The sequence below is a fragment of the Alternaria alternata genome (assembly GCF_001642055.1).
Source record: "Alternaria alternata strain SRC1lrK2f unplaced genomic scaffold CC77scaffold_13, whole genome shotgun sequence".
In the NCBI taxonomy this organism is placed as follows: domain Eukaryota; kingdom Fungi; phylum Ascomycota; class Dothideomycetes; order Pleosporales; family Pleosporaceae; genus Alternaria; species Alternaria alternata.
Window position 1 is genome coordinate 916818 of NW_017306202.1, and position 23751 is coordinate 940568.

Here is a 23751-nt window from a genome sequence, read left to right on the forward strand (position 1 = left end):
CAAACAGCGAAGCATGGATGCTAGTAATGAGCGTGTGGCAGAAGAAAAGAGGCGTGAAAAGCTTCACAGCTCAGATTGAAGACAAGCCTACATGACGGCGCATGACCCAGTCGACGTTTTGACATCTCTCGCGTGTTCGTCTAACAGCTCTTCCAAAGCCTCCGCTCTTGCGGTTCCAAAAGCTCCCTCCAGAATAGCCTGTCTTGTCAGATTCGGAATTTTGCTCACTAGCGCGCAGTTCTTATGGGCACCATGTTGAATCAGCAGTTCACAAGCTTGATACCATGCTTCTGTCAAGCTCGGCGGGATATTTGAACTTTTAGTGGTACCCGTCGCACGATTTGTAGACTCGTACATTGATAGAAGGAATAGGGCCCACACGGTTTTGCTGTTATTCGGATGCACGGCCTGGTTCGGATCTGCACCGTTCTCTAGCAACAACTCTATCATCTCGACGTTGACGCTAGGATCTTCCCGTTTAGAGTGATATGGCATGCTTACTGGGGTCGATCGGCGCGGTCGAAGCGCATAATCGAGTAGCGGCCGTCCGTGCTTTTGCATCTTGCTCGGTTCGGCCCTCAACTTCTCACGGACGTACTTGACGAGACGCGATTGTACTGCCAAAGCCAGGAAATTACAGCTATCACCCTCTCGATATACGTCCAGACCCCGCGCAGGTACTGAGTCACGGGCATGCGTCCAGTGATTTCTGATTCCACTTGCGTGGTGAGAATTAGTGCGGTCTACCTCATCGAGCACATCCACAAGAGGCACATCTGACGACTGATCCAAGCGTTCAGTCTCGTAAGCGTAGTACAATAACTCGTCCGTCAGACCGATGACTTGATTTATCGATTTAGGGCTCTTGAAGTCCATGATCGGTAATGATTTAAGCAAGACAAGACAGATCTTGCACAACGTAGCTGTAGCGCTGAACTCATTCTTGAGATTATCTCTCAACTGTTGGTGATAGTTGTCCTGCAAGAAGTCACGGACCGTTCGATGGAGGAAGTCGACTGGGTGACTAAGGAACAAGGGGTGTCTAGTGCCGATTTTGTGGTCAGTCAACGACTCCTCTATACATGACATAAATGGGGGGTCTTGTCACTGCTGCTCGAGTGTAATTGGAAATAACATTTACGTACAGTTCGTCGTTGACTACAAGGAGGTCGCTGCATCTGTTCTGGATAAGCGACTTCCATCGCGGATATTGGCCTAGTAGGTTCTCTTCAAATATAGGCTGTATTGGTGCTTTCACCGCGAAGCTATCGTCCAGGCGCTGTTTCTCAAGTAAGGAGAAGGCGTAAAGCGGGAGAGGTTGTAGCTCATCCACCGTAATCAGGAAGATTTGTGACATCTCCTCCAGATATTGAGGCCGGACCGATTGGATAATGCGTTCAAAATACGCTTCCAGGTCGGACGGGAATTGATTGACAATCTTCCACAATGTCGTGACTCCCTCATCTCGATTAATGGCGTGTTCGAGGTCACGGGTGATCAGAAAAACCCATAACCAGACGCCCTGTGCGAGCTCCGCAACACGCTTCATTAAATCTTCGCATGCGAACTCTGTTGTCTCCAGTCGCCGAAAATTCGCATTCTCATAAAGTCGAAGCCGAACATGTCTTCCCATGTCCATCTTCGTAAAGTTCGCGATATCAAATGTACGAGAAGTGTCACTGAAGAACTTCTCGAACACTGACCGAGGACGCGTAGAAGCACATATTTTGATGGCTTTCGAGGCAGAGAGGAATTTCAGAACTTCGACAATATCCTCCTCCGCTCCATTATACTCGTCCAAGCCATCCACAAAGAAGCAGAATCTGACTTCAAGGTCGGTTTGTGCAGCGATACGTTCGAAGACCGCTTTAAGTTCATCAGTTTCCCAGATCTCGTGCTCTGGCCTTTCTTGGCACACAATTGGTATTAACCTGGGTATTGCCTTGAGTATCTGGTAGAGCAGCGATTGGAAGATTCCAACCTGACTCTTCTGCATTTCGTAGCCTTGGTTCCAGAAATAATAGCTGGCGGTGCAAAGTTGGGCTGGTCTAGCCCACTCTTCTAGAGTTTCCGTCGTGCGTCGATCCTCAGCGATGAACTTTTGTAACGTGGACTTTCCACTTCCTGCCTGTAAGATTCGATTATCAACATATATTCATCATCGTACGCGGCAATTTAATTAAACCTACCCGACCAGTAATACAAAATAAACCATCAGAATCCTTCTTGCTACCTAGCCAGTCATTGAATGGCGTGAGTGTATCATCAAACACCCAGGCATTCGAGGCCTCGTCCGCGTGTGGTATCTGGCTCCACCGTCTGCGAATGACTGGGAAGTATAAACTCCTAATCACTTTGTTCTGCTGAATGCATGCCTGGTGTTCCTTGGGAAGTACTTCGAATTTGGTCTTGAGGCTGGAAAGCTGTGCAATTCGCAAGGTGATCTCTTGAGCATCTATCTCACGAGGATCGATCTGGTAAGTATCTGCTTGTTGGGCTCCTGTTTGATGTACAATGTCAAGTATCTCATCCCGCAGGAGATCCATCTTCGCATCGTAATTGATGTTAAGACTTTGCTGCGCCCTCTTGATACTATCCAGCTCGGCGGATATGGCCGAGTGGTGCTCACTTATGCGGTCCGTCAGTATAGTTCAAGCAAAGGCGCGACACCTCACATCAGCGTCGGGAGATTTCTCGGTTTGCTTACCTTCGAATGACGTTTTCTATATGCCTTCGCAGCCTCTGATCCAGGCTGTCCAGCCTTCTCAGCAGGACCGCAATGTGATCCTTTTGTTTCCACCATCCCTGGAAAACAACACGACTGCTTTCCAATGTTTTCGAGCGTCCTTTACGCATATGTAGTTTTTTGATAGCCTTGCGTAGATCATTCGCTACCCTTTCGCACTGTCCGGCCATCTCCAATATCCGTTCCTCATCGTTTGTTAGCCGTCGGCCACCATCCTTCTGCTGTGTGATGAGTTTGTTGTAACGACTAACTTCATCTACGATCAATTCGAGCTCACGAACTTCAGCCGTAGTTCCGTGTAGCGAATCGCGCACATTACGCGCTTCGGAAGCGACCTTGAAGCCGAAATCAACAAACGAGATGATGTTAGACGCGAGGCCTACAATGGCTAGTGCCTCCGCCATTATGAAAGGAGAGTGGATGCGAGAAGGCAAAGGAAGCTTCAGGTAGGCATCGCAAGCTCAGCCTGCAATAGCTGAGATGGCAGCCTTCGATGGTGTTGCTGGCCTGATCATCGCTCAAAAGGGTATAGCTTTGTTGATGGTGGGGTAAGCGCTTAAGAAGGCTGAGAACCTGAAGCTGCAAACATCATTTGAACTGACAGCCACGGATTTGATGGGCTTCGCGACGTCGTTCATAACCAAGTTGAGAACAAGAAGATGAGTCTTTTGTAGGTGAAGGAGGCCGGTTCACAAGAGTACAGCCTCTGTCGAACGATCCCTGTTGCCTCAAGCTGACTAGCCTCAGAGTTATGTCCACAGAGGGTCGGCCTAGTCGCGTCGAGAATGTCGAAAATAACGAGCAGACATCGCTCTTAGGCGGAAACCTAGACAGTTGGACGCCCCTTTGGCAGCACGACAATGCATGGATCCGATTACCAGCACAGCTTACGCTGAGTCCTGCAAGATATCATGTACTGTTTTCAATGCTTTTTATCAGTACGGGAATACCCTTGTGTATCGGACTGAGCCGTAAAGAGCTTCCATGGCCTCTGCTTCTTCTCGACAGCTTTATTCTCATAGCATGGGCGATCTTCTCGCGCCTTGCATATAACTTAGATGACGAAGACATCTTCTGACCATAATGATTATATCAAGCACTTGCGTAAATGATTGCTGAGACAATGTCTCTCGTATGGCTGCATTCCAGAAAACATGTTGACCGATGTATGTTTCATCGATGACGACCTTCTGAGAGATATCTTGATGGTCAGGTAGAACCACATCATGGCTCGGCTTTTACATGATCGCATTATGCGCCAGTGATCGGATTCCTCTTAGCACAGCGCAAAGATATATGCTCCACGCTTTCATCGTGAACTGAACTCAGTCAAAGAATCCGGAGTTGCTCTAGAGCGACAAACGCGACGTCACTGCCGCATAGCGGCGTTGCATCTTCTTCCGCACTGCGGCACCCAGGTACTTTCCATCGTAATGATATATGGCGCGCGTGTGAAAGGTAAGAAGCGTTACCGGCCGCGGTCTTCTTCCAAGATAGCCTAAATGTATCTGCCAATACTCTTGTGGGCATACAAGACTATAAGACTAGCTAGAGATGCTGTTACAGCCGCCGGTAGCGGATTAAGCGACTTGTCGCCACGCCCTGTTGCACCATGTTCGACGGTCCATCCCGTAATATTATCGTTCTTTAGCGGCTCCTTCGCCTTGTCTGCATGTGGGCGGAGGCTGAGTCGGTACTTGGTATCTTGGGGCGGAAATGCTCATCCTGCAAAGCTTGGTTGTTTCGCCTGATACCCTGAATCTAGACACTCGGTTCCAGGGCTATTCGGCCTACGCTATAAATGCCTTTGTAGCTGCTCAGCAGACCACTATACATGATTATAACGGTATTCTGCATGCTATTATTGAATCGTAACATGTGCGTTGTGTATACTCACGTCTCTAGATGACGGACAGGTAAGGATTAAGAGCTTGGGGTGACTAAGTGTGTGGTCTAAAAAGGCATTCCGCTACGGGCACAGATATTCCACCGACCCGCTTTACCCCGCACACGCTACTAGCAACCGCTGATCTGTCAAGCTTCACCACCACACCGTCGATAACGGTCGTACTGCCAAGTTCCTTACATGCATCCTTCATGCGTTTTCTGCCTATAAAGAATCACGACCCCGGGTGCCAACTACGGGGTAAGGCTTGACCTTGTCCAACGCCAAGTGGACCCTTCCCCGGATTCGCTGCGATAATCCGAGAAATAGCTCGGAACAGCAAGTGTTGCGGTAAACATGGGACGATGGTAGTCCTCGTGCATTTCCCCGCGGGGTATGACTGTAATGATGGTGAGGTAGCATCAGAAGTATGGCTCGGCAATGATGCCTTCGAGACGAGGCATCGAGGATAAGAGGCAACTCACCCTTCGCTCGAGAGAATCATCACCCGGCTGAACTTTTGAACCCTGAATTCTGAATTTTACTTGACCGTTTCACGACCCATACCAATTATCACAAACGAATGGGCTGCTTCAACACTCATGCATCGGGTACTCTGGACCCGCCAGAGGTCCGCAATTGGCGGATCCACCTCATTGCACTCATCGCTTCGATGTCTGCACTAGCTAGTAGGTCTCGGTGAAGTGATTTGGGTGTGGAAATCTAACACATGAGTAGTGGGATATGACACAGCCGTCATCGGTGGGACTATGGCTCTCACCTCCTTCATTCGTGACTTCGGCATGAATGACATCGCAAAGAGCAACCGCGACACAATTCAGGGCAATATCGTCTCCACATTCCAGGTCAGTCTTGGTACCGCTAGCCCCCTGTCATCACAAACTGACAATAGGCAGGCGGGATGTTTTTTCGGGGCGCTTCTCGCTTTCCCTTTCGCCGAACGCATTGGGCGAAAAAAGACAATGATAATAGCTTCCACAGTGTTTCTACTCGGTGGCACACTCATGACTGCTTCTCAAGGCAGTCTCAATATGATCTATGGTGGACGAGCTGTAGCAGGTCTAGGCATTGGCGCATCGAGTATGGTCGTACCTGTCTACATTTCTGAAACTGCGCCACCTTCTATTCGTGGTAGACTGGTCGGTATCTTCGAGATTGCTTCCCAAGGTGGAGGTATGTTGGGCTTCTGGATCAACTATGCTTGTGATAGAACCATCAGTGTCGAAGGCAAGACGCAGTGGGTAGTACCTCTCGCGATCCAGCTCATTCCTGGTCTACTATTGCTTCTCGGTGTCGCATGGTGTCCAGAATCACCGCGATACCTCGCAAAGAAGGATAACTTCGAAGGAGCAGAACGTATCTTGTGTAAGATTCGCTGCCTGGACGGATCTCATGCGTATATTCAGCACGAGATGAGCGAGATTCGGGCGCAGGTCGAAGAGCGTAGCGCTAACCGTCAGAGCAAGAAGGCACAGTTTATGAAGCTGTTCCAGAAGGGTGTGCGAAACCGAATGGCCATTGGTCTTGCACTCATGTTCTTACAGTCATTCACAGGTGTAAGTATACGCAATACATATACCGGAATAGATGCTAAACTGTCCAGGTCAACATTATTACCTACTATGCACCTCGCATATTCGAAACACTTGGTATTTCCGGCACTTCGACCAAGCTATTCTCCACTGGCTTCTACGGTATCGCGAAGACACTCGGCATGTTCACCTTTACCTTCGTCGTTGTGGAAAAGGTTGGGCGTCGCAAGGGGCTTATTTGGGGGGCAGCGCTCGGTTGCATTCCTATGTGGTATATCGGTGGCTATGTCATGAAAGCCGATCCGGCTGGAGCTGCTTTGAGAGGCGATATTTCACGCGATGGTTGGGGTTACCTGGCAATGGTCTGCGTTTACGTCAACGCCTTCATCATCTGCGCAACATGGCAAGGTATCACCTGGACCTACGCATCGGAAATCTTCCCTCTCGACATCCGCATGCTGTGCGTATCGCTAACAACCGCCGACACCTGGCTTGGTTCGTTCATCATCGCACGCAGCACGCCATACATGATCTCGGATCTTGGTTATGGCGCGTACTTCTTCTTTGCTACTATCCTCCTAATGATGGGTGTTTGGAGTTTCTTCTTTGTACCTGAGACGAAAGGTATCAGTCTTGAGGAGATGGACGCCCTGTTCCTGAGGCCTATGCACCAGGCTGTGTGGGCGCAGCTCCGCGGCAAGCCGATCTTGACCGAAGAGGAGGTCATCGCGAGAAACAAGGGTTTAGAGTCGGGACACGAGAAAAATGTTGGTGTGGAGAGGATCGAAGTCGTAAAGAGATAAGATCAATGAACGGCGATGAGGGGGCTCGATCAATGATGGTGGACTGGTTTGCCTCATTCCTTTTATCGCCGAAGAAGACGAGTAGACGCGCATGACCACATCCGCGGCATCCAATTTAAAAATCGTCTTCAATACCCTCGTCACCTATTTCTCTAAACTTCTTTCTTCGAACGTATTCCTACAACCAAGACTCATGTCGCCCAGCTTGATCCATTTTCTGCAGCTCTTGCCCAATGCAACCTCGACAACGAATCCTTTTCGATGTTCTGCGCCCATAACAACAACACATCCCTTCCTTCATACGCCTTTGCCGATACAGTATAATTTCTGGTCTGATCTGTCACTACCCACTTCGGATATGATGACATCACCAAAGGCCCATGGGTGAGTGTCCCTCTTGTCTCATTGCTTCCCTCCCATACCTGCAGAGGCCCTGCATAAGATAGCGTATGATGTCCAATAAGTGCCCACTCGGCGTCATTGTATTCATCGGCGGGAGCGGGGATGGCGCCGGGATCAGTGGACCACAGATTTACGGAGACATAGCCAAGAGGGTGATAGATGAGAATCCCCACAGGATGGTTTCCGAGACCGCCCGTGACACGATCAGTACCATTTAGATATTTCCTGGTGCGCTGTTAGAAAAGCACGCTATGCAGGCTTAGGGGAGCGGAATGTTACGATGTCTGGTTGAGAAATTGCCACGCACCTCCGAGTACTGCAGCGATGTTGTCCGGAAGTAGCATCGCGTGAAAGGCGGAGTACGAGTTGATGAGATAACAGCTATTCAGATAGCGGACGATGAGCAGTTCTTGAGTGTTGATAAGCACGACTTGCCGTAGCTATGGACGTGCACAACATCCTCATGAGACATTCATCGGTGAAAGATGGAGGGGTGACCTGTTTGTAATACAATTGATGACAATAGATTGGTATGTCAGCATATGGAGTCTATATCCCAGTAGCAAAGGCTGCTCTATCGCCCCAAACTGACCGAGGTGTTGTTGGGAAGATACCGACCATAACATAGGTTTCATCAATTTCCAGGCCCTCGGGATTGACATATCTCGTCTTACGCCCAATGTCTAATTGACACCTGGTTGGAGATTTTGCAAATGAGTTTTTAACACAATCGTGTCTTACATAGTTTCGTCATAATAGTGCATCGACTATTACTTCTTACCTCGTTCTAGTAATAAACGATATACTCTCCTCCTGTGCGTTGTTCCAGCGCATGATTGAGATCTGGGGTGGTTCGATGTTTGCAACGACGGCACCAGTGCCACGAACCGTGACAGATGCGATACTAGAAGAGCCTAGGGTTAAACTGAGATTTAGAGGTCTTGGGCCGTCATCGCTATCGACGCGAAGCTCTCAGGTACATGCAGCCTGCGGTCTGAACACTCTAGGTTCGCCAGAGCTCGTTTCAAGATCGCCAGGAATGATGCATAAAAAGAAAATGATTGAACACTTTCAATGTGAATAGTTTCTGGGCGACCAAAACAATATTCTCATAGCCTGTGATAAGAACTGAAGCAGAACGAATAAGTTAGATTACACCGATGAGGGGTGATAATTAATAGATCATGGAAGAAGGATGCAGCTGACGTAATTGGCGCTTCGCGTCGATCCGTGATTTCTCCTGCGAGACGACAAGAGATCTGCCCTGTTGCATTATGACTAGAACAACTCTAGTACACTTCAAGATACTGCAACCCTCCTTCTAGATAATGTCTGTTACGTGCGCTTGTAAAGATCCCAAAACAGCGACATGAGAATTCGAGAAACACCACGGCACCGACAGCGAAGGCACCTGATCGTGGGTGCTACCTAGGCAAGCTTGGATGATAAGCCTCGGCTCCTGTATTCAGCATGATGCCTCGTAGGCCAATGCTACGACTACGAAAATTGTAGTTCAGTGGACAAAATGCGGAGAAGCCGTTCAGTCCGTTTGGCATTTGCGGGCTCTTCCGAGCAACGATCGCGTACATCGTATCGCGGTATTGCCTAGGAAAAAGGCCCTTGAAAGTTGCCGAGGCACCCGGACGCGATGATTGGCCTAATGAACGGATGATCTGCGTCGAGCGGAGTGCTTGCGCAGTACCGAGGCAGCGTCTGCAAGCTGATTGGTAGCTGATTCGCATGAGGGACAGGCCGAAAGACTATCTTTGTAGACCGACTCAGTCTGTCAAAAAGGAGGCTGACTCTCGCGTCTATTTACGCCATCCGTCGATCCCAAGCCGCTCTAACTTCGGACATCCATCACAGACGAGTGACACTGTCCGGAAGAGCCACACAAAGGACCATTAGCAAACTCCCTGCCCTCGCTTCCTTTCTCATTCGAGTCGCGGATGGCGCTCCTTTCCAGGAATTTGGATCTTGCTTTTGCAGTCAGGCAACTCTAACGAGGCTAAACGATAACCCATGATGATCCGCATTCAAACACCGATGCAAGATACACTATCGAAAAGAGCTCTTAGCTTAGTACCTTATTCCAATTCCTTTAGTGGGTTGTCACATTGCAGTATAAGACGTAACACATCATGAAGTCGAGTAATCAAGCAGATTTATACCTCTTACAATTCTTTCGAGGTTGACTATCAGCCTTCTGTCATCTGCAATATGGCTTTGCACGTCCCTTCATTATTAGGAAAGGCGCTTCTACTATGCTCGTTGATTACCACTGTCGTCTCAGCACCCGTCGACAATGAACCGACAGTCACTCTGGCCTCAGGCGTTGTCATAGGAACTACTACCAAGCCTGCAAACCAGCCATCGTTGACAGCCTCAGCCAACGCCTATCTGGGGGTACCTTTCGCGAAGTCGCCTCCAGTACGATTCTCTCCGCCAGAAGCAGCAACACCATGGTCTACTCCTCTGCAAGCCCAAAATATCAAGCCAGCATGCATTCAGCAGTTCTCAGGTACTGGCGAAATTCGTGCCAGAACTATGGAGTACTTCAACAACCCCACCTATCCACCACCTGAGGAGAGCGAGGACTGCTTATACCTCAATGTATATACGCCTCCAGGAGTTACGGCTTCCAGCAAAAAGGCAGTGATGTTTTGGCTTTTCGGGGTAAGCGTTGTCCTTTCCTCTATTTTCTGCAACGATACTGATCAGTGCAGGGCAACCTCGCTTTTGGTACTGGCGGACTAGCATACTATGATGGAAGCTCTCTCGCGATCAATGAAGACGTTGTTGTAGTCACTATCAACTACCGCACGAATAGTAGGTCTTTTTGTCCTCTTACGTTCCGATGATCAGTGGCTAACACGCTCAATCTCAGTCTTCGGTTTCTCCAACTCACCCGAAGTGCCGTTTGGATTTCAAAACGCTGGTTTCTTGGACCAGAGGTTCGCGTTGCAATGGGTACAAGAAAATATTGCTCAGTTTGGAGGTGATCCAAATCGTGTGATGATTTTCGGCGAATCCGCAGGCGGCGAATCAGTTAAGCAATTGCTAGCCAACCCACCGAACCCACTACCTTTCTCGTCGGCCATACTTGAGTCTCAGAATGCGGTACTCCCTGGAAACGGCCTGGTAAACTATAAGCAGGTATTGCTAAACTTCGGCTGCGCAAACATCGATTGTCTTCGCAAGGTACCTGCAGTGGATATCAAAGCGTATATTGAGTCGCAATCGCTTTCTTTTCCACCAGTCAATAACGATGGCACCTCAACACCTGATGTCAGACTTAGCATATCCACTGGGAAGTTCGCCAATGTGCCGACGATGCTAGGATCTAACCTCAACGAAGCGCGTGTCTTCCTAGCCGTGGCCGGCTTGACCGACGGTACCGCCGCTGTAGACAGCTTCTTTGATCAATATAACATCACGTCAAAAGCTGTTCGCGACTCCATCATCGCCGCATATGCCGCACAAGGTATCACCGATCTGTACGAAGTAGCCGACAGGCTTGGGACAGATCTAGTCTTCACATGCACGACTGGTAGGCTGGCAAATTACCTCGCCATATCCGGACGCACAACTTACCGGTATCTATTCACCCCTGTTTTCCCTTCTATTGGTATCTTCCCCAATCCAGGTGCATACCACACAAGCGAGATTCCGGAGGTCTTTGGCACGTATCCACTTTCGAACCAGTTTGGCACTGCAACGCAACAGCAGATTCAACTCAGTGCTTTCATGCAAAAAACATGGGCGAACTTTGCAAAGAACCCCGCTGGAGGCGTAGGATGGCCAAAGGTTGGCAGTGCGCTTGGGAAGGAACTGGGTGTATTAGGAAAGGATGGAAGTAGTGGGGTGACCGTCAGGCCATTACTTGAGGCGGATTACGCTTGCCCGCTCTATGCCGGCATTGAAGATCTCTTGGGATTATCTTTCAAGTAGGCGATGAGAGTAAGCTCTGCATCGTATGTAGAAAAGCCTACTGGGAGTGTCGATCACTATTGATCTGCTACATGTATATACCAACGAGGGCATTCACGCCTGGTATACCAAACTCACAACAAACAATGTTATGACTACAACTGCCAATACTCCAGCAAAGATGGCTGATCTAATCTTCCTTCTTCCACTCAACCTTCCCGATACAAATTCTTCTCTCAAGTCTTTCTTCACCAATGGTATGGAGAGTAAAAATCCGACACCGGCAAGCCAATATCCAACAGGGATAATGATTGCCAAGCACAATTGCGTAGCCTTCCTGTAGCTCTCACTTGCTGTTTCCTCGTTCATCAATGCTAGACCGATGATCTGTGGTCCTGACGAATAGATCAGTACTTGTACGCTGCCCCAAATGGCAAGACCAAACGTCTTGTAGCGCGGTGGAAGAAGCAACGCAATGAGCGCAAAGAGGCAGCCTAGCCATAGTTCTGCAGTGAGATATGCAAGACTCATGACGCCGTACAGAATTTTGATGCCTCGGTCTTCCGAGCCGCCGGCGATATCGCGCGAGAAGACCATGAGGAGGACGAAAAGCGCGCTTATCATGCCTCCGATGCCGGTCAGGTAAACTGGTGTTAGCTGGGTACGTGGCCATAGCACCGACGTGAGGATGCCACCACTTAGCACTGCGACTGATCCTACGACACCGACGATGATGCCATAGCGGGAGAAGATCTCGGTGTGTGAAGGGTATGTGTCGCCGAGATAGCTGGGCATGTAATATCCGAAGACATTGCCGCTCAATTGACGGAAACCAGCCGAGAGGACAAGAAGCCAGAATGAGTTCATATGCAGGATGTATGTGAAGGTAGCAACCAGATCAGACTTGGCGGCCTGCAGTCTTGAAGTGCCTCGAGAGTGGGTTGGCACATCTGCGAACTCCATGCTCACGTTGTTGTTACGATCTTCTCTGCTCATTTGCACCAGGCTTGCTCTTCTCTTTGGTTCCCGCAGAAAGATTCGTAACAGTACTGCGACGACACATCCCGTGATGCCGATCGCTCGCAAGGCAATGCGCCAGCTTGTACCAGTCTCTGTAAAGGCAGTGGCGATTTGACCGCTGATGGCTTCGCCAATGTATACCCCCACATAGAGTATGCTCTCTCCAATGAATACATTTCTCCATCCTACCAAGTCGCTGATGAGGCTGATAGATATTGCCTCAACGCTCGCCTGCCCAACACCCATTCCAAGTCTGGCGCAAAATAACTGACCAAAATTGTTCGCTAGAGACTGAAAAATTACACATAAGCTCCACCATGCTGCCGTGACACATAAGACCCACACACGAGCCGACGTGTAGTCAGAGAGGAAAGCGATAGGTAAAGCGAGGATGGCGTAGACAATCCCTGTTGCATACCCGGAGAGGAGCCCATATTGTGTGGAGCTCAGTGAAAGATCAGCTAGTACAGAAGTCTGGAAATATGATAATATGAACTTGTCGTACTGGGCGAGAAAGTAGTTGACTAATAAGAGTAGGATGCAGATATATGCGTATATGTTATAGAGTAGTGGCCGTTTCTGGGTAATCGGATGTGCGGAAGGTATTGCCTCATCTTCGGAAGGACCTTTTGTTGCATGATCGTACGGTTGTTTGGTGTCGGATGCCATGGTGCAACGTTCGTAACACGCGAACACTTTTCAAAGATATCGAGGGATCATGTATAGACTTTGTAGCTACCAAGCCGTGGCGCAAAGTCGATGACGTAACAACCACAACACCCCGCAGCCGATACAACCGTCGTGATATGGGGTCAAGCGTTGCCGCAGTTTGGACTCAGTGGGCAATTCCAAAGCTCACAATGTCTAAGCCAGAACCACAACTTCCTCTAGGTAGTTCCTCGACACTGCGAGGGTTTGCCGAGAGCTTTTCTTTTCACAACTCGCCAGAGTCATTCATCACATCGCGTATCCTCGCCTTCCAAAAAGAACACCCAGAAGCTGTGGAGAACCGGGCAATAGTTCGAGCGAAAGTGCTAAATCGCAATGTCGCTATTGTTTCTTCATATGCGCAGATCCATCAAGTTCTCGCCCAGGATGCGGCAGGATATGAAGCCTGTGGCGCGTACTCTGAGCTGATGGCACCATTCTTTCCGTCACCGAACTTGTTACTGACAGATGGTGAAAAACATACTTCCATGCGTCAAACATGGGAAACAAGAATGAAGGATTTGAAAGAGATGCTCCGTTCTGTAGTGGGTTTGCACACTGATCAGCATTTCTCTGAACCTTCAATATCGGAAATCGACATGTACGAGTCCTTAAAGACGCTTTCGTGGAAGATATTGCTTGGAACATTTCTGGACCTCGGCAGCAACAGCAGTTTATTTGATACGATAGAAAGTTTGCAGGAAGACTTACTTCGAGGCCAGTTCTCGTTGTTTCCGGTGACCGTCAACACAGGCTTCTGGCATTCACCTCGCAAGAAGGGCAAAGAGGCGAACAGAAAGCTGCAAGCCAGGATCTCGCAGCATCTGAAAGAGAAAAAAAGTGCGTGCCCATTTGCTACTGCAGATGACAGCGAGTTGGAGGATGTAGCAAAGCACTCTGTCCTTTTCACGAGCAGCCTTGCAGTCAAAGCGCTGGCGTCTCTCTTAACAGCTTTGCTGTTGAACCTGTTCTTGTACCAAACAAATGATGGCCAGTCGCTAGCAGAGTCTTTGGCTAGTGGAGGTGATCCTGACAGAACTTCGCTACGCTTACGCGCCATACTCATGGAAACAGAGCGGCTCAGCCCACCCATTGTAGGCATCATGAGACGGTCCACAAGAGATAATATCATCTCATCACCAGGAGATCAGGCTGACATAAAGATACCAAAAGGATGGGACTGCTGGCTCTACTTCGTAGGCAGTGGCCGTGATCCGACGGCTTATGGATCGTCTTGGGATGTGTTTGACGCGAACCGATATCTGGACGAGAGTGTACCGCCCGGTGTAGCTTTCGGGGCGGGTCTAAAGACATGTTTGGGTCGCGACGCGATTCGCGAGATTGCTCTGGTTGTAGCAGACACATTCGTACGTCTCGGAATCGGTATACATGGCAATGTTGCATCGCATGGGGTGCGCGGTTGGCTGGGGTGGGAACCGAATCATTCGGTGAGGCCAGAGGATTGGGCTCAGCATATGAAGCAGTTGCCCACGCAAAGACCATCGGAGCCTATCATGGTTCGTGTATCGCGTAGTTCCACATGAGACAATCTCAATATAGTCGTCGTTTGATGTTCCTCTTTACTACATTGACAGCCAGTATGGTCCACCAGAGACCATTCAACCCTACTAGCATAGCAGTCCCGATTTGACATCGTTTCCTCAGCATTGTATATGATTGCCATGGGCCGATACCATGATGTTGGCCGTATTTTGTCAAGATCCAAACAACAACACCAAATCTTGAAGCGGCGAACGTAGTCAAAAAAGCAACATCGATTGCAGTATTTGATGTTCCTGTCTGTTGCCGATTCCACCATCGAGCATGCATCAATGGTGTACTGCCATTCATTAGCAAGAATGCAGTGATCACCCACATCCCTTTTTCTTTGCCCGCTGCAATATATGCTTGCAATACGAGGAATGCGGATGAGAGCAACACATGATGGGCGAAAGCGACAGGCGACGAGCGAGCCGCAACGCCCAAAGCAGCGCGAAATGACAATCGGTTTTTCATGCGATATGTGCGAACCATAGTGTAGGTATCGTATAGTAGGTATACCGTTTCCCATGCGGTCAGCGCGTTGGCCATACGATTGTGGCCATTGATCATGGGATTTTGCGTGTCGTCTAGGTGCTGCTCCTTCTCATTCGTGTCCTGTGTAGATGCGCTCCTCGGCAGAGGTACTGGCCATGATGCATACCGTAACAACAGTAATGCAGCGATGGAAGTTGTCGTAGCATGCGCTGCTGAGAAGGCCTTGTTGAGATTGACAGGATCCGAGGGCATTACATAGGTCTGACCAAAGATTGGATTGAAGCGGAGTTTGATCTGTCGGTCGAAGAGGATGAGCGTTACGCCGATTATGGGTTCAGGAGAGTATTTACGACCAGGTTGATGACTTTGGTGGCTTGCTGAGAAGACCACTCGGCTGACAGACACTCAAGGTCCGTGCAGCATATACGTCATCGATCATTGCATCCCAACCACCTGGAGGCTTGACATCGGTTTGCCTATCATCACACGGTTCTCAATACATGGCATTTTCGAGGATGTCGGGTACACTTTATGTCCTATACAATGCCGACGCATCCATCATTGGCAAGCTGCGATATGGATATCGTAAGATTTGCCATTCTACTGAGGAGAATCCAGCATGTGCAGCCTGTACGCTTCACTTACTAAGGTGATCAATAGAGAATACCGTATGCTGATGTAACCAGGCGATATCACACATGGCGGATTGTCACTGAAGGAGACACCAACTTGGCTTGAAGCAAAGAAGGTGATCGAAGCCGACTCTGGCTATAAGATTGTCCAGTGGCACCGGGATGAGCTGTCTGATGAAGTACGTGTCTGTTATTGAAAGATGCAACGCTCTTGAGTTTGTACACTAAATATGCGTAGATAAAGGATTTCGTTGAATCCAATACCATCCGCTACCCGACCATTATATCGAAAGGAGCCAGCGGTAACCTTACGGAGGTGATGACCAACTCAGAGCTTGCAGCGTGCAAAGGAGACGCACGAAGTGTTATTTCGCGGCTGTGCGAGAAAGGTATTGTAAAGCAGGAAAGACCCTCTTCATCTTTGTAGCTTGTTTGTCTATCTAACCAAGCGATTCCACCAGCCACTTTGTTCGTTGAGCGATTCCCAACCACACTAGAAGAGCCATTGCCCAAGACAGTTGTTGCAAGTAGCAAGGATATACGAGCATGGCCGTGAAGAAAGCTGCACTTTCAGTTCCTTCGATGAGTGCTGGTCGCATTGCGACGCTGGTCAGCTCTTTGACCCTGGTCGTATTTTCACCTCTGCCACTGCCTTTACGCTTCTCCAGGATGGCGCCTATGTAGAACAAGACAAAGTTGTTGACATGGAAAGAGGCTTCCAAGACAGCCACTGAGAACCAAATCCTCCTCGCATTAAAGTTCTCGTTCTGTGCTAAGGCGCAGCTTATTGGGATGGCTGAATAGACAATGAAGTCGCCCAGAAGGTCGAAGTAACCACCAAGATCTGAAGACTGATTACGTTTTCGGGCGACGGCTCCATCGAGACAATCCAGTGCTCTGTTGAGTGCCCAAAATGCGGTGCTCAGTAGGATGTTGTTGGAAGCGGCGTAGATGCAGGAAATGACACCAGAGAAGAAGGCGAGAATGGTGATGGCGAGCGGGGAAAGAGAGGAGGGGATGAGATGTGTAATAGAATCGAACAACGTGTCTTTGATCGGTCGAAGCTGTATGTCCAGCATGGCTGTTGTAGGTACCAGTTCAACGTAGAACGATAATCGTTGTTCAGGCGAGAGACTGGAATCCCGTCGGAACCATTCCGATTCCAATTCAGATGACGTCAAGAGTGAATGCCCAGACAACGCCTACCGAAGGCAATTATCAGAACAATGATAGACACAATGGAGCTCTTCATCGCTTGAAATACTACAATTCATGGCTGCAACGTACCGAACCGTCCTAGGAGCTCTGTTCTTTTCTGCTGTCGGTTTCCCAGCCGTGTATCAGCCTGTCCTTACGCCTTTGTGGCAATGGCTGATACAGAATCCTGTGTACCGCCTCTCGACCTTCGAGACCATCTGGACCGTCTCTCTATATGCAGCGATCGAAGTTTCTATGACAGTCGTCTTCCTGCGAAACCCGCAATGGAGGTTTGGCGTCCAGGAGGGCAAGAACGGGGAAGACGTGAAGAAACCACACGGCATGCGACGACCTTCGCGGCGATGGGGTGAGGCCGCCACGTACATGACGCCGTTGCTGCTCATGGACCTGACCATGATCAAGAAGTTTGCCGATGTGCCGCTCACGGCGATGCTTGAGTCGGGCAACTATCACGCCGCAGCCGCTGCAATCGCTGCGAACAACTCCACCTCAACATATCGCAGTACCTTTCTGGTGCCGACCCTGCATAATATGACGATTTCTTCGCCGCTGCAAACACAACGTGCTCTACCAGACCTCCCCCCTTCAAGTCGACGAGTCGCCCTCGAGCTTGCCGCAAGCTTCTTCCTCTACGACACCCTCTTCTTCCTCTTCCACTTCTCGCTACACGTCATACCTGTAGTCAAGCGGTGGCACGCTCCACATCATCGACACGCCGAGATACACCCCCAGATCACGAATCAGCTGCACATCTTTGAGCGTCTGGGCTTGGTGCTGCTGGCCAACTTCAGCCTAAATATAATCAAGAGTCATGTCTTCACACGAACGTTGTTTGTGCCTATATTTGTCTGGCTGTTAGTCGAACTGCATTCAGGACTCGATCTGCCATGGGGTTATGAGAAGATTCTACCCAAGGGTTGGGGCGGTGGTGCGCGGAAGCATAGTCTTCATCATGCACGAGGCGGCGGAGGCTACGAGCCATACTTTACTTGGTGGGATAACCTTCTGGACCGAGTCGGACATAGCCCAAAAGAGCATGTTGAATGATCGCGCACGAACCTTGCCCGGTCTTTTCACGTCGCATCTCATGTACGTCCAAGCAGACAGGCATGCATTGCTTCTGCACAGCCAGTGAGTCGCACCAGGCGTACAATGGCCGCACGGCCCGGCTTCGCCTGATAGCTCACGATCCTAATGGTCTTTTGAGCACGGTAATTGGCGTGTTGTAGGCGTCCGCGGGAGGGGGAAATTTTCAGGGCCGCTAAACATCAGGCGCCAGCCCCTTTAGAACGCCACAACCGGCAAAGAGCTAGATTCATGATAGCTTGTACAACTTCGCGAAAGTCTTATATTTAAGAAGCCGCATTAGCAAGTCAATGGTAAGCATCGCTCTTCGTCGCTCATTCTGCCAACCAAGTCGCTCGTTTTGATCTGTGCGCTGCATCAGTAACTACTCTCGTTAAAACTTACATACTACCAACATATCATCATGGCTTCAAGATATATTTTTGCCTCCCTCATCAGTCTAGTTGCTGCTCAAAAGGCTTCAACAACCATCTCAGTCCCATGGATTGGTATCGGCTCCACTGACGCCCCGTCCGTCTTTACCGACTTCTACGCCTCCGTCATTACGGCGAATCCCACCGCCACTACTCTTTCACTCGCCTGCGCTCCTGAATCTCTCGATTGTGGTCTCTTCCCTGCTCAAACTCTCGTTGTCGGACCTTCGACTTACAACATCAATATGGGAGATCCAAGCCCAGACTCGGACTTCACCGCTACGATGGACTGCGTGGTTGCTGAGAGCGCGGTTTGCAAGGAAAGTGCTAGTGGTACCGAAGCCAACTTCCCCGGCACCAGCACGACGACATATGACGCCGATATGGTTAGCACGTTTGGCTTAGTGGTCACAGCTGGTGCGGACAAGCTTAACGCTCAAGCGGAGACCACTACCACAGAGGCTGCAGAGTCCTCTGCTACGATGAAGAGCTCACACAGCATGTCTGGCTCCAAGCTGGAATCTGTTGCAAGCACTGGTGTTGCAGTTGGTTCTGGAAGTGTCAGCCCAACTGGCTCAGGTTCCGTGGTTGAGTCTACGGGCGCTGCGGATGCTAATGCTGTTGTCGGTGGTGGCCTTCTTACTGTTGTTGCTGGCGTGATTGGAGGACTCTTGTTGTAAAATCTTATGAATGAGGGATAACATCAGAAGAGGTCAAAAGCGACTGTTTCCAACGATTTTCAATTTGATATAAGATCCATGAATGTTGTCATACAGTTTCCACCGGGCAATCCCATGTTACCTCAAGAAAGTGGAAGGCCTCCAAACATTCGATCCAGCATGCGTTGCATACTTTGCTCATAGCAACGCGATTTCGCACCAATGCTGAAACGATAATCGCAGGCCTTGCATGGAGCGAGCAATGCGGCACGCCTTATATCTATAAATACATATCCGAGCACGATCAGGCCATAGCCCTTACGTTGTAATGCTAGCGAAGCTCTTTCCTTGTGGTCTTTCTACACACACACACTCTCTCTCTCTCTCATCGCAATCGCTATAGAATAAATGCGGTTGAAAGAAATGAGTTTTCCTGCGCTAAGCGTGCAGACCCAGTGCGTCAGTGGCGGCTTATGTTGGCGGCGACGTGGTGGGTAGTATGCCTGGATGCCGAGGAAGGCGCAGCACACCCACCATCTTCGAGCAACCTGAGGCGGACCACCTAACAAATAAAGTTTTTGATGTGAGCTTGCTCGAACCACAGTACGGGCCTTTGCTGTAGATGCCTAGACTTCATTCTTGTTGCTTTTGTACCCGCTGGGAATCTATCGCGCCCTCAACCTACAAAGCAATGCAGATAGTCGACGAGTGGATCTACTACCATCAATATTTCTAGAATGTCAACTGCTTCGTACAAAACTTCCGCGTCCAAAACGTCCGACTACGACTTTCACAACAAAATTACCGCGTCCCCGAACGCGGAACACGAAAGAGTGTCTCGACCGAACCACTGTACAACTGTTTTCGCACACTTTACTCAAGAAATTGTAACCTATCCGATCAAAGCCATGTCATGGATCATAAGAAGAATGGACAAAACATTCTGGGAGCGTTGTCCAGTCGGCACCAGGATTACGCCGTACATTATCTTTGACTCGATCTATCACTTTAGCTCGGATCGAGACAGTAGCAGTCTTTCTACCTTCTCGAAAGATCTGCTACGGAGATTCCAGGCTACTCGCAGTATGTGGGCGCTGTCTTTCCATCCCACAATGATGCAAGGTTGGCGAGGGCTACCCGAAGCGATGTCTACACTTTCATGGACGTCGAGACTCGTCTTTCTGGCATTGACATGCCCATATTCAGCATACGGAACCATTAAGTTGTATTCCATGTGGATTGTATATATCGGGTGGAGTCTGCTTCTCCTTACTATCAATATCCCTATCCGACTTTTTCGACAATCACTGCTTTCGGTCGGCTTCGTTATTTGGGTTTCGACATACAGATACCCGCTATTCGAGGTCATATATCCTAGACAGCTTCGCAGAATCTTGCAAAAGAACTCAGACGCCTATTCTCCGCTTGCGATTGATTCTAGAAGCATTCGAGTCGTCCGTCTTAAGAGTGGAGAGAACAATGATGCCATTAAATGTGAGCTAGTCACTGGCCCCTTGAACAATCTCGAATTCGAGGCATTGAGCTATGTTTGGGGTGTGTCTGTAAAGCGTTACAAAGTTCAGGTCAACGAAAAGCCTTTTTTGATCACGCACAACCTTTTTACGGCACTTCGAGAGCTTCGCCTTACCGAACGCGATCGTATTCTTTGGATTGACGCAATGTGTATTGATCAATCCAATACTGTCGAAAGAGGATCACAAGTGCAGATGATGCGCGACATTTATAGTAAGGCTTCCAGAACGATCATATGGTTTGGCGAGGCAACATCTACGACTCCTATCGTATTCAGAACCATTTTTCATATTAGCAATGCGGCTTCTCACGAGAAGGAGAAGCTACTGAGCAGCTTCCGAACACAATTGCACGTGAAAAGTATCAAAGAAGAACTCGATGCTGTCTTGCGCCACGAGTGGTGGCAGCGGGTGTGGGTAATTCAAGAGGCGGTCGTTAGTCAGAATGTTTGCGTGCAAAGGGGTCCACTTAACGTTACGTGGCGAGAGCTCAGCAATTTCATGTTCTTCTCCAACATCATATGCTATCAACAAGGGATTGCGTTCGCATCAGCTGTGCAGATGCTACGCGCCAGCCTGCACGAAGACTCCAAGGTTCGACTTTCCATGCTAGATCTAGTCGAAAGGTTTCGCGGACAGTCTGCCACGTTTGGTCCAGACAAGATATACAGCCTAATGGGCTTGGTGCAGGCTGGACAACCTTCGCTTCTGGAGGCAGACTACACCATGACCCCTGAGAAAATTTTCATGCAATTCACTGTCTCTTGTCTCCGCTGTTACGGAAACCTACGAGTACTAGGATTAGCGGCTAATGCCGAACTGAGGAGCGCAAGTTGGTGTCGCAACTACAGCCTGAATATCGCTGGGGTGGAAGAAAGCCGGCCGCTCCATGGACTACCTGGAAGGCCGAGACCTTACTGTGCCTCAGGCAATTCGTCCCTGCGATATCATTTCAGCCTTGAGTACGGAGTCTTGTCTCTTTTCAGCTTGGGTATGGACGAAATAGTGGAAGTAGCCGGAGTTTATAGACCTGGAGCCACTTTGGACACGGTAAAGTGGTCGAATTTTGTTGACGAAGCACCCCCAGAACGAAAAATAGCTTTCACCTGCACAGTTGCTGCAGACTGTCTGACCAAGCCCGGGAAGCAATACAGCCCATCAGAAGAAGCCGCATGGATTGAGCGATACAGCCAAGCTGTTAACAACGCCTGTGTAAACCGGCAGCTCTTTGTCACACGCTCAGGGAAACTCGGTATTGGGCCCTGGAACCTCAAGCGCGGTGATAACATAGCCATATTGATGGGCGGAAAGACACCTTTTGTCCTGCGCAAATGCCGCCTGGGAGAGAAGCGTAGATACATCAGTGAGTTTGGCATCCCAGGAGATGCTTACAAGCTTGTTGGTGAAGCTCATGTCGATGGTATGATGTATTACGAAGGGAACGCGGAAGAACGCATTAAGAGTGGGGAGGTAAGGATCGTGCCCCTACACCTGTTGTGATCCAAGGATCTATTGCATACGCCAGCCCACGCGATTGTGTCGAAAGACAATACATTGAACTTGCAGCTTCAGAGAGTAGAGACGCAGCAAGCGCCCCACACGCTAGGCCTAAAGCTGTCTAGACATCATTGTGCCCCTCCCCACGTGGTTGACATGGACGGAATCTACTTCACTCTGACAGACATCGCGTCTGTACCCAACGAAAATGATGTCTTGTACAAGTAGTAACATGGTGACATGATCTGCAATGTCTAACGACAAAGCGCAGCCACAAAATCGGCAGTCCGGAAGCCTAAGACGACCGAGAGCCTAGTTCGACAAGCGACAGAGTGGTCTCGTACGACCAGCCAGGCAAGACTGATATATGGACAAAGTTTGAACCGACTCCAATCGTCAACATGTTGAACGTCCCTTCATTGTATCGGAGACCTACCACTCTTCCAAATCACCACGACAACATGCCCCCAACCCCAGCACTAAACCCCGACCCGAACCAAGGACTCAACCATACAACCATAACCCTCTCATCAGGCACAATAGCGCACACATGGACACCCAACACCCAACCCACCGCAACTATTGTCTTACAGCACGGTTACGCGGAATACGCATCCCGGTACCTATACTCGCACCACAACCTCATCACACACTTCCTCGCCGCCGGATACTCCGTCTACGCCATGGACATTTGGGGTCACGGTTCCTCACCAGGTGATGTTCGCGCAGTAGCTCACGTGGGAAAAGCCGTCGTTGATCACGTTGAACTACGCGACCACACCGTGAAGCTGGGGAAGCCAGTGATATTGTTTGGACATTCACTCGGCGGCCTCATTACTGCTGGGAGCGTAACACTGGATTCAAATGACATAAAGGGGGTAATTCTCACCGGTCCCGCATTCCCAGGTCCGTTCCCCTACGCAGCGAGATTAGCGGTAGGCGTAGCAGCGCGCACGATGCCAACAGTTTCTATACCGGGTCGCCACGTCGACATCTCAGGCCTTACACGGTGTAAACCTGAGATTGAAAAATATCTGGCTGATCCGTTGTTTTCGAAGAAGGCAATTTGCTTCTTGACTGCTGCTACGGCTGTGGATGTTACGGATGCTGTCATGGCGAAAGTGGGAGACTGGACTGTGCCGACGATGGTGCTGCATGGGGATGCAGATACGTATTGTGATTGGAGGGGTAGTGAGAGGTTTGTGCAGGAGATAAGAAGTGAGGATAAAGAGTTCGGTGTTTATGCAGGGGGAAGGCATGAGCTGTTGCATGATGAGTGTGGGGATGAGGTTTTGAAGAAGGTATTGGGATGGGCGCAGGAACATGTTTAGTATTGAAGATGGTGTTGGACATTCGCTGTTTGGATATGAAAGAATGTTTCCAATGTCCTGAACGCCGCCCAATGCAGTACCGTCATGAGCCCTAGTAATACAACTATGTGTGAACCAGATGAGTGATTATACAAGATGTCGATGTCTATGCCTTCTGTCAACAACCATAAGGAATAGACGTCGTAATCATGTGTGAGCTTGCTCCTGTAGGGGGAACGCCGGAGTCGTGATACTACTGGAAGTTGAGGATGTGGGTGCTACGTTGCATGTCTGACACCTGCGGCGCATGTTCGGAGGAT

The 23751-nt window shown here is 49.5% G+C and overlaps 13 protein-coding genes across 13 annotated transcripts; 9 read left to right on the forward strand and 4 right to left on the reverse strand.

Moving 5' to 3' along the window:
• Positions 1–87: 87 nt before the first annotated feature.
• On the reverse strand, positions 88–3150 carry CC77DRAFT_1062668 (hypothetical protein; the record flags this gene model as incomplete). The annotated part of the gene is made up of 4 exons (XM_018528552.1): positions 88–1042; positions 1146–2128; positions 2190–2628; positions 2708–3150. The coding sequence occupies 4 exons, from the start codon at positions 3148–3150 to the stop codon at positions 88–90; spliced, it is 2820 nt and encodes a 939-aa protein (XP_018384953.1).
• Positions 3151–3337: 187 nt separating this feature from the next.
• On the forward strand, positions 3338–3947 carry CC77DRAFT_1021630 (hypothetical protein). Its single transcript, XM_018525298.1, has 2 exons — positions 3338–3443; positions 3494–3947. Exon 2 carries the CDS (start codon positions 3498–3500, stop codon positions 3822–3824), a length of 327 nt encoding a protein of 108 aa, XP_018384954.1. The 5' UTR covers positions 3338–3443; positions 3494–3497; the 3' UTR covers positions 3825–3947.
• A 909-nt stretch (positions 3948–4856) lies between these two features.
• CC77DRAFT_169288 (quinate permease) lies at positions 4857–7083 on the forward strand. Its single transcript, XM_018530428.1, has 4 exons — positions 4857–5320; positions 5370–5497; positions 5549–6208; positions 6256–7083. Exons 1-4 carry the CDS (start codon positions 5215–5217, stop codon positions 6985–6987), a joined length of 1626 nt encoding a protein of 541 aa, XP_018384955.1. The 5' UTR covers positions 4857–5214; the 3' UTR covers positions 6988–7083.
• On the reverse strand, positions 7083–7977 carry CC77DRAFT_169192 (hypothetical protein). Its single transcript, XM_018530426.1, has 2 exons — positions 7669–7977; positions 7083–7614 (listed from the first exon to the last, which is right to left on the reverse strand). Exons 1-2 carry the CDS (start codon positions 7731–7733, stop codon positions 7179–7181), a joined length of 501 nt encoding a protein of 166 aa, XP_018384956.1. The 5' UTR covers positions 7734–7977; the 3' UTR covers positions 7083–7178.
• A 1393-nt stretch (positions 7978–9370) lies between these two features.
• CC77DRAFT_169213 (liver carboxylesterase 1 precursor) lies at positions 9371–11387 on the forward strand. Its single transcript, XM_018530427.1, has 3 exons — positions 9371–10065; positions 10116–10218; positions 10277–11387. Exons 1-3 carry the CDS (start codon positions 9610–9612, stop codon positions 11338–11340), a joined length of 1623 nt encoding a protein of 540 aa, XP_018384957.1. The 5' UTR covers positions 9371–9609; the 3' UTR covers positions 11341–11387.
• Positions 11387–13047, reverse strand: CC77DRAFT_169187 (MFS general substrate transporter). The gene has a single exon (XM_018530425.1). The coding sequence runs from the start codon at positions 13006–13008 to the stop codon at positions 11434–11436; it is 1575 nt and encodes a 524-aa protein (XP_018384958.1). The 5' UTR covers positions 13009–13047; the 3' UTR covers positions 11387–11433.
• A 122-nt stretch (positions 13048–13169) lies between these two features.
• On the forward strand, positions 13170–14619 carry CC77DRAFT_1021636 (cytochrome P450). Its single transcript, XM_018525299.1, has one exon. The coding sequence runs from the start codon at positions 13200–13202 to the stop codon at positions 14589–14591; it is 1392 nt and encodes a 463-aa protein (XP_018384959.1). The 5' UTR covers positions 13170–13199; the 3' UTR covers positions 14592–14619.
• Positions 14620–15514: 895 nt separating this feature from the next.
• CC77DRAFT_169314 (hypothetical protein) lies at positions 15515–16035 on the forward strand. The gene is made up of 2 exons (XM_018530429.1): positions 15515–15714; positions 15771–16035. Exons 1-2 carry the CDS (start codon positions 15585–15587, stop codon positions 15911–15913), a joined length of 273 nt encoding a protein of 90 aa, XP_018384960.1. The 5' UTR covers positions 15515–15584; the 3' UTR covers positions 15914–16035.
• An 81-nt stretch (positions 16036–16116) lies between these two features.
• CC77DRAFT_1021638 (CDP-alcohol phosphatidyltransferase) lies at positions 16117–16829 on the reverse strand. The gene has a single exon (XM_018525300.1). It carries the CDS (start codon positions 16793–16795, stop codon positions 16157–16159), a length of 639 nt encoding a protein of 212 aa, XP_018384961.1. The 5' UTR covers positions 16796–16829; the 3' UTR covers positions 16117–16156.
• Positions 16830–16988: 159 nt separating this feature from the next.
• Positions 16989–17981, forward strand: CC77DRAFT_1062674 (hypothetical protein; the record flags this gene model as incomplete). Its single annotated transcript, XM_018528553.1, has 1 exon — positions 16989–17981. One exon carries the CDS (start codon positions 16989–16991, stop codon positions 17979–17981), a length of 993 nt encoding a protein of 330 aa, XP_018384962.1.
• A 147-nt stretch (positions 17982–18128) lies between these two features.
• On the forward strand, positions 18129–19282 carry CC77DRAFT_169358 (hypothetical protein). Its single transcript, XM_018530430.1, has one exon. The coding sequence runs from the start codon at positions 18424–18426 to the stop codon at positions 19111–19113; it is 690 nt and encodes a 229-aa protein (XP_018384963.1). The 5' UTR covers positions 18129–18423; the 3' UTR covers positions 19114–19282.
• A 296-nt stretch (positions 19283–19578) lies between these two features.
• On the forward strand, positions 19579–22328 carry CC77DRAFT_169390 (HET-domain-containing protein). Its single transcript, XM_018530432.1, has one exon. The coding sequence runs from the start codon at positions 19830–19832 to the stop codon at positions 22122–22124; it is 2295 nt and encodes a 764-aa protein (XP_018384964.1). The 5' UTR covers positions 19579–19829; the 3' UTR covers positions 22125–22328.
• CC77DRAFT_169384 (alpha/beta-hydrolase) lies at positions 22301–23609 on the forward strand. The gene is made up of 2 exons (XM_018530431.1): positions 22301–22345; positions 22393–23609. The coding sequence occupies exon 2, from the start codon at positions 22523–22525 to the stop codon at positions 23450–23452; it is 930 nt and encodes a 309-aa protein (XP_018384965.1). The 5' UTR covers positions 22301–22345; positions 22393–22522; the 3' UTR covers positions 23453–23609.
• Positions 23610–23751: the final 142 nt, after the last annotated feature.

Bases quoted from the DNA above. Each gene is read 5' to 3' on its own strand.
- CC77DRAFT_1021630 (XM_018525298.1), top strand. From the start codon at position 3,498: ATGTCCACAGAGGGTCGGCCTAGTCGCGTCGAGAATGTCGAAAATAAC.
- CC77DRAFT_169288 (XM_018530428.1), top strand. From the start codon at position 5,215: ATGGGCTGCTTCAACACTCATGCATCGGGTACTCTGGACCCGCCAGAG. The intron at 5,321-5,369 runs GTAGGTCTCGGT...ACACATGAGTAG, and splicing joins TTCGATGTCTGCACTAGCTA to TGGGATATGACACAGCCGTC. The intron at 6,209-6,255 runs GTAAGTATACGC...TAAACTGTCCAG, and splicing joins TCTTACAGTCATTCACAGGT to GTCAACATTATTACCTACTA.
- CC77DRAFT_169192 (XM_018530426.1), bottom strand. From the start codon at position 7,733: ATGCTACTTCCGGACAACATCGCTGCAGTACTCGGAGGTGCGTGGCAA. The intron at 7,615-7,668 runs GTAACATTCCGC...ACAGCGCACCAG, and splicing joins CAATTTCTCAACCAGACATC to GAAATATCTAAATGGTACTG.
- CC77DRAFT_169213 (XM_018530427.1), top strand. From the start codon at position 9,610: ATGGCTTTGCACGTCCCTTCATTATTAGGAAAGGCGCTTCTACTATGC. The intron at 10,066-10,115 runs GTAAGCGTTGTC...TGATCAGTGCAG, and splicing joins TGATGTTTTGGCTTTTCGGG to GGCAACCTCGCTTTTGGTAC. The intron at 10,219-10,276 runs GTAGGTCTTTTT...GCTCAATCTCAG, and splicing joins TATCAACTACCGCACGAATA to TCTTCGGTTTCTCCAACTCA.
- CC77DRAFT_169187 (XM_018530425.1), bottom strand. From the start codon at position 13,008: ATGGCATCCGACACCAAACAACCGTACGATCATGCAACAAAAGGTCCT.
- CC77DRAFT_1021636 (XM_018525299.1), top strand. From the start codon at position 13,200: ATGTCTAAGCCAGAACCACAACTTCCTCTAGGTAGTTCCTCGACACTG.
- CC77DRAFT_169314 (XM_018530429.1), top strand. From the start codon at position 15,585: ATGGCATTTTCGAGGATGTCGGGTACACTTTATGTCCTATACAATGCC. The intron at 15,715-15,770 runs GTACGCTTCACT...TGATGTAACCAG, and splicing joins GAATCCAGCATGTGCAGCCT to GCGATATCACACATGGCGGA.
- CC77DRAFT_1021638 (XM_018525300.1), bottom strand. From the start codon at position 16,795: ATGCTGGACATACAGCTTCGACCGATCAAAGACACGTTGTTCGATTCT.
- CC77DRAFT_169358 (XM_018530430.1), top strand. From the start codon at position 18,424: ATGGCTTCAAGATATATTTTTGCCTCCCTCATCAGTCTAGTTGCTGCT.
- CC77DRAFT_169390 (XM_018530432.1), top strand. From the start codon at position 19,830: ATGTCAACTGCTTCGTACAAAACTTCCGCGTCCAAAACGTCCGACTAC.
- CC77DRAFT_169384 (XM_018530431.1), top strand. From the start codon at position 22,523: ATGTTGAACGTCCCTTCATTGTATCGGAGACCTACCACTCTTCCAAAT.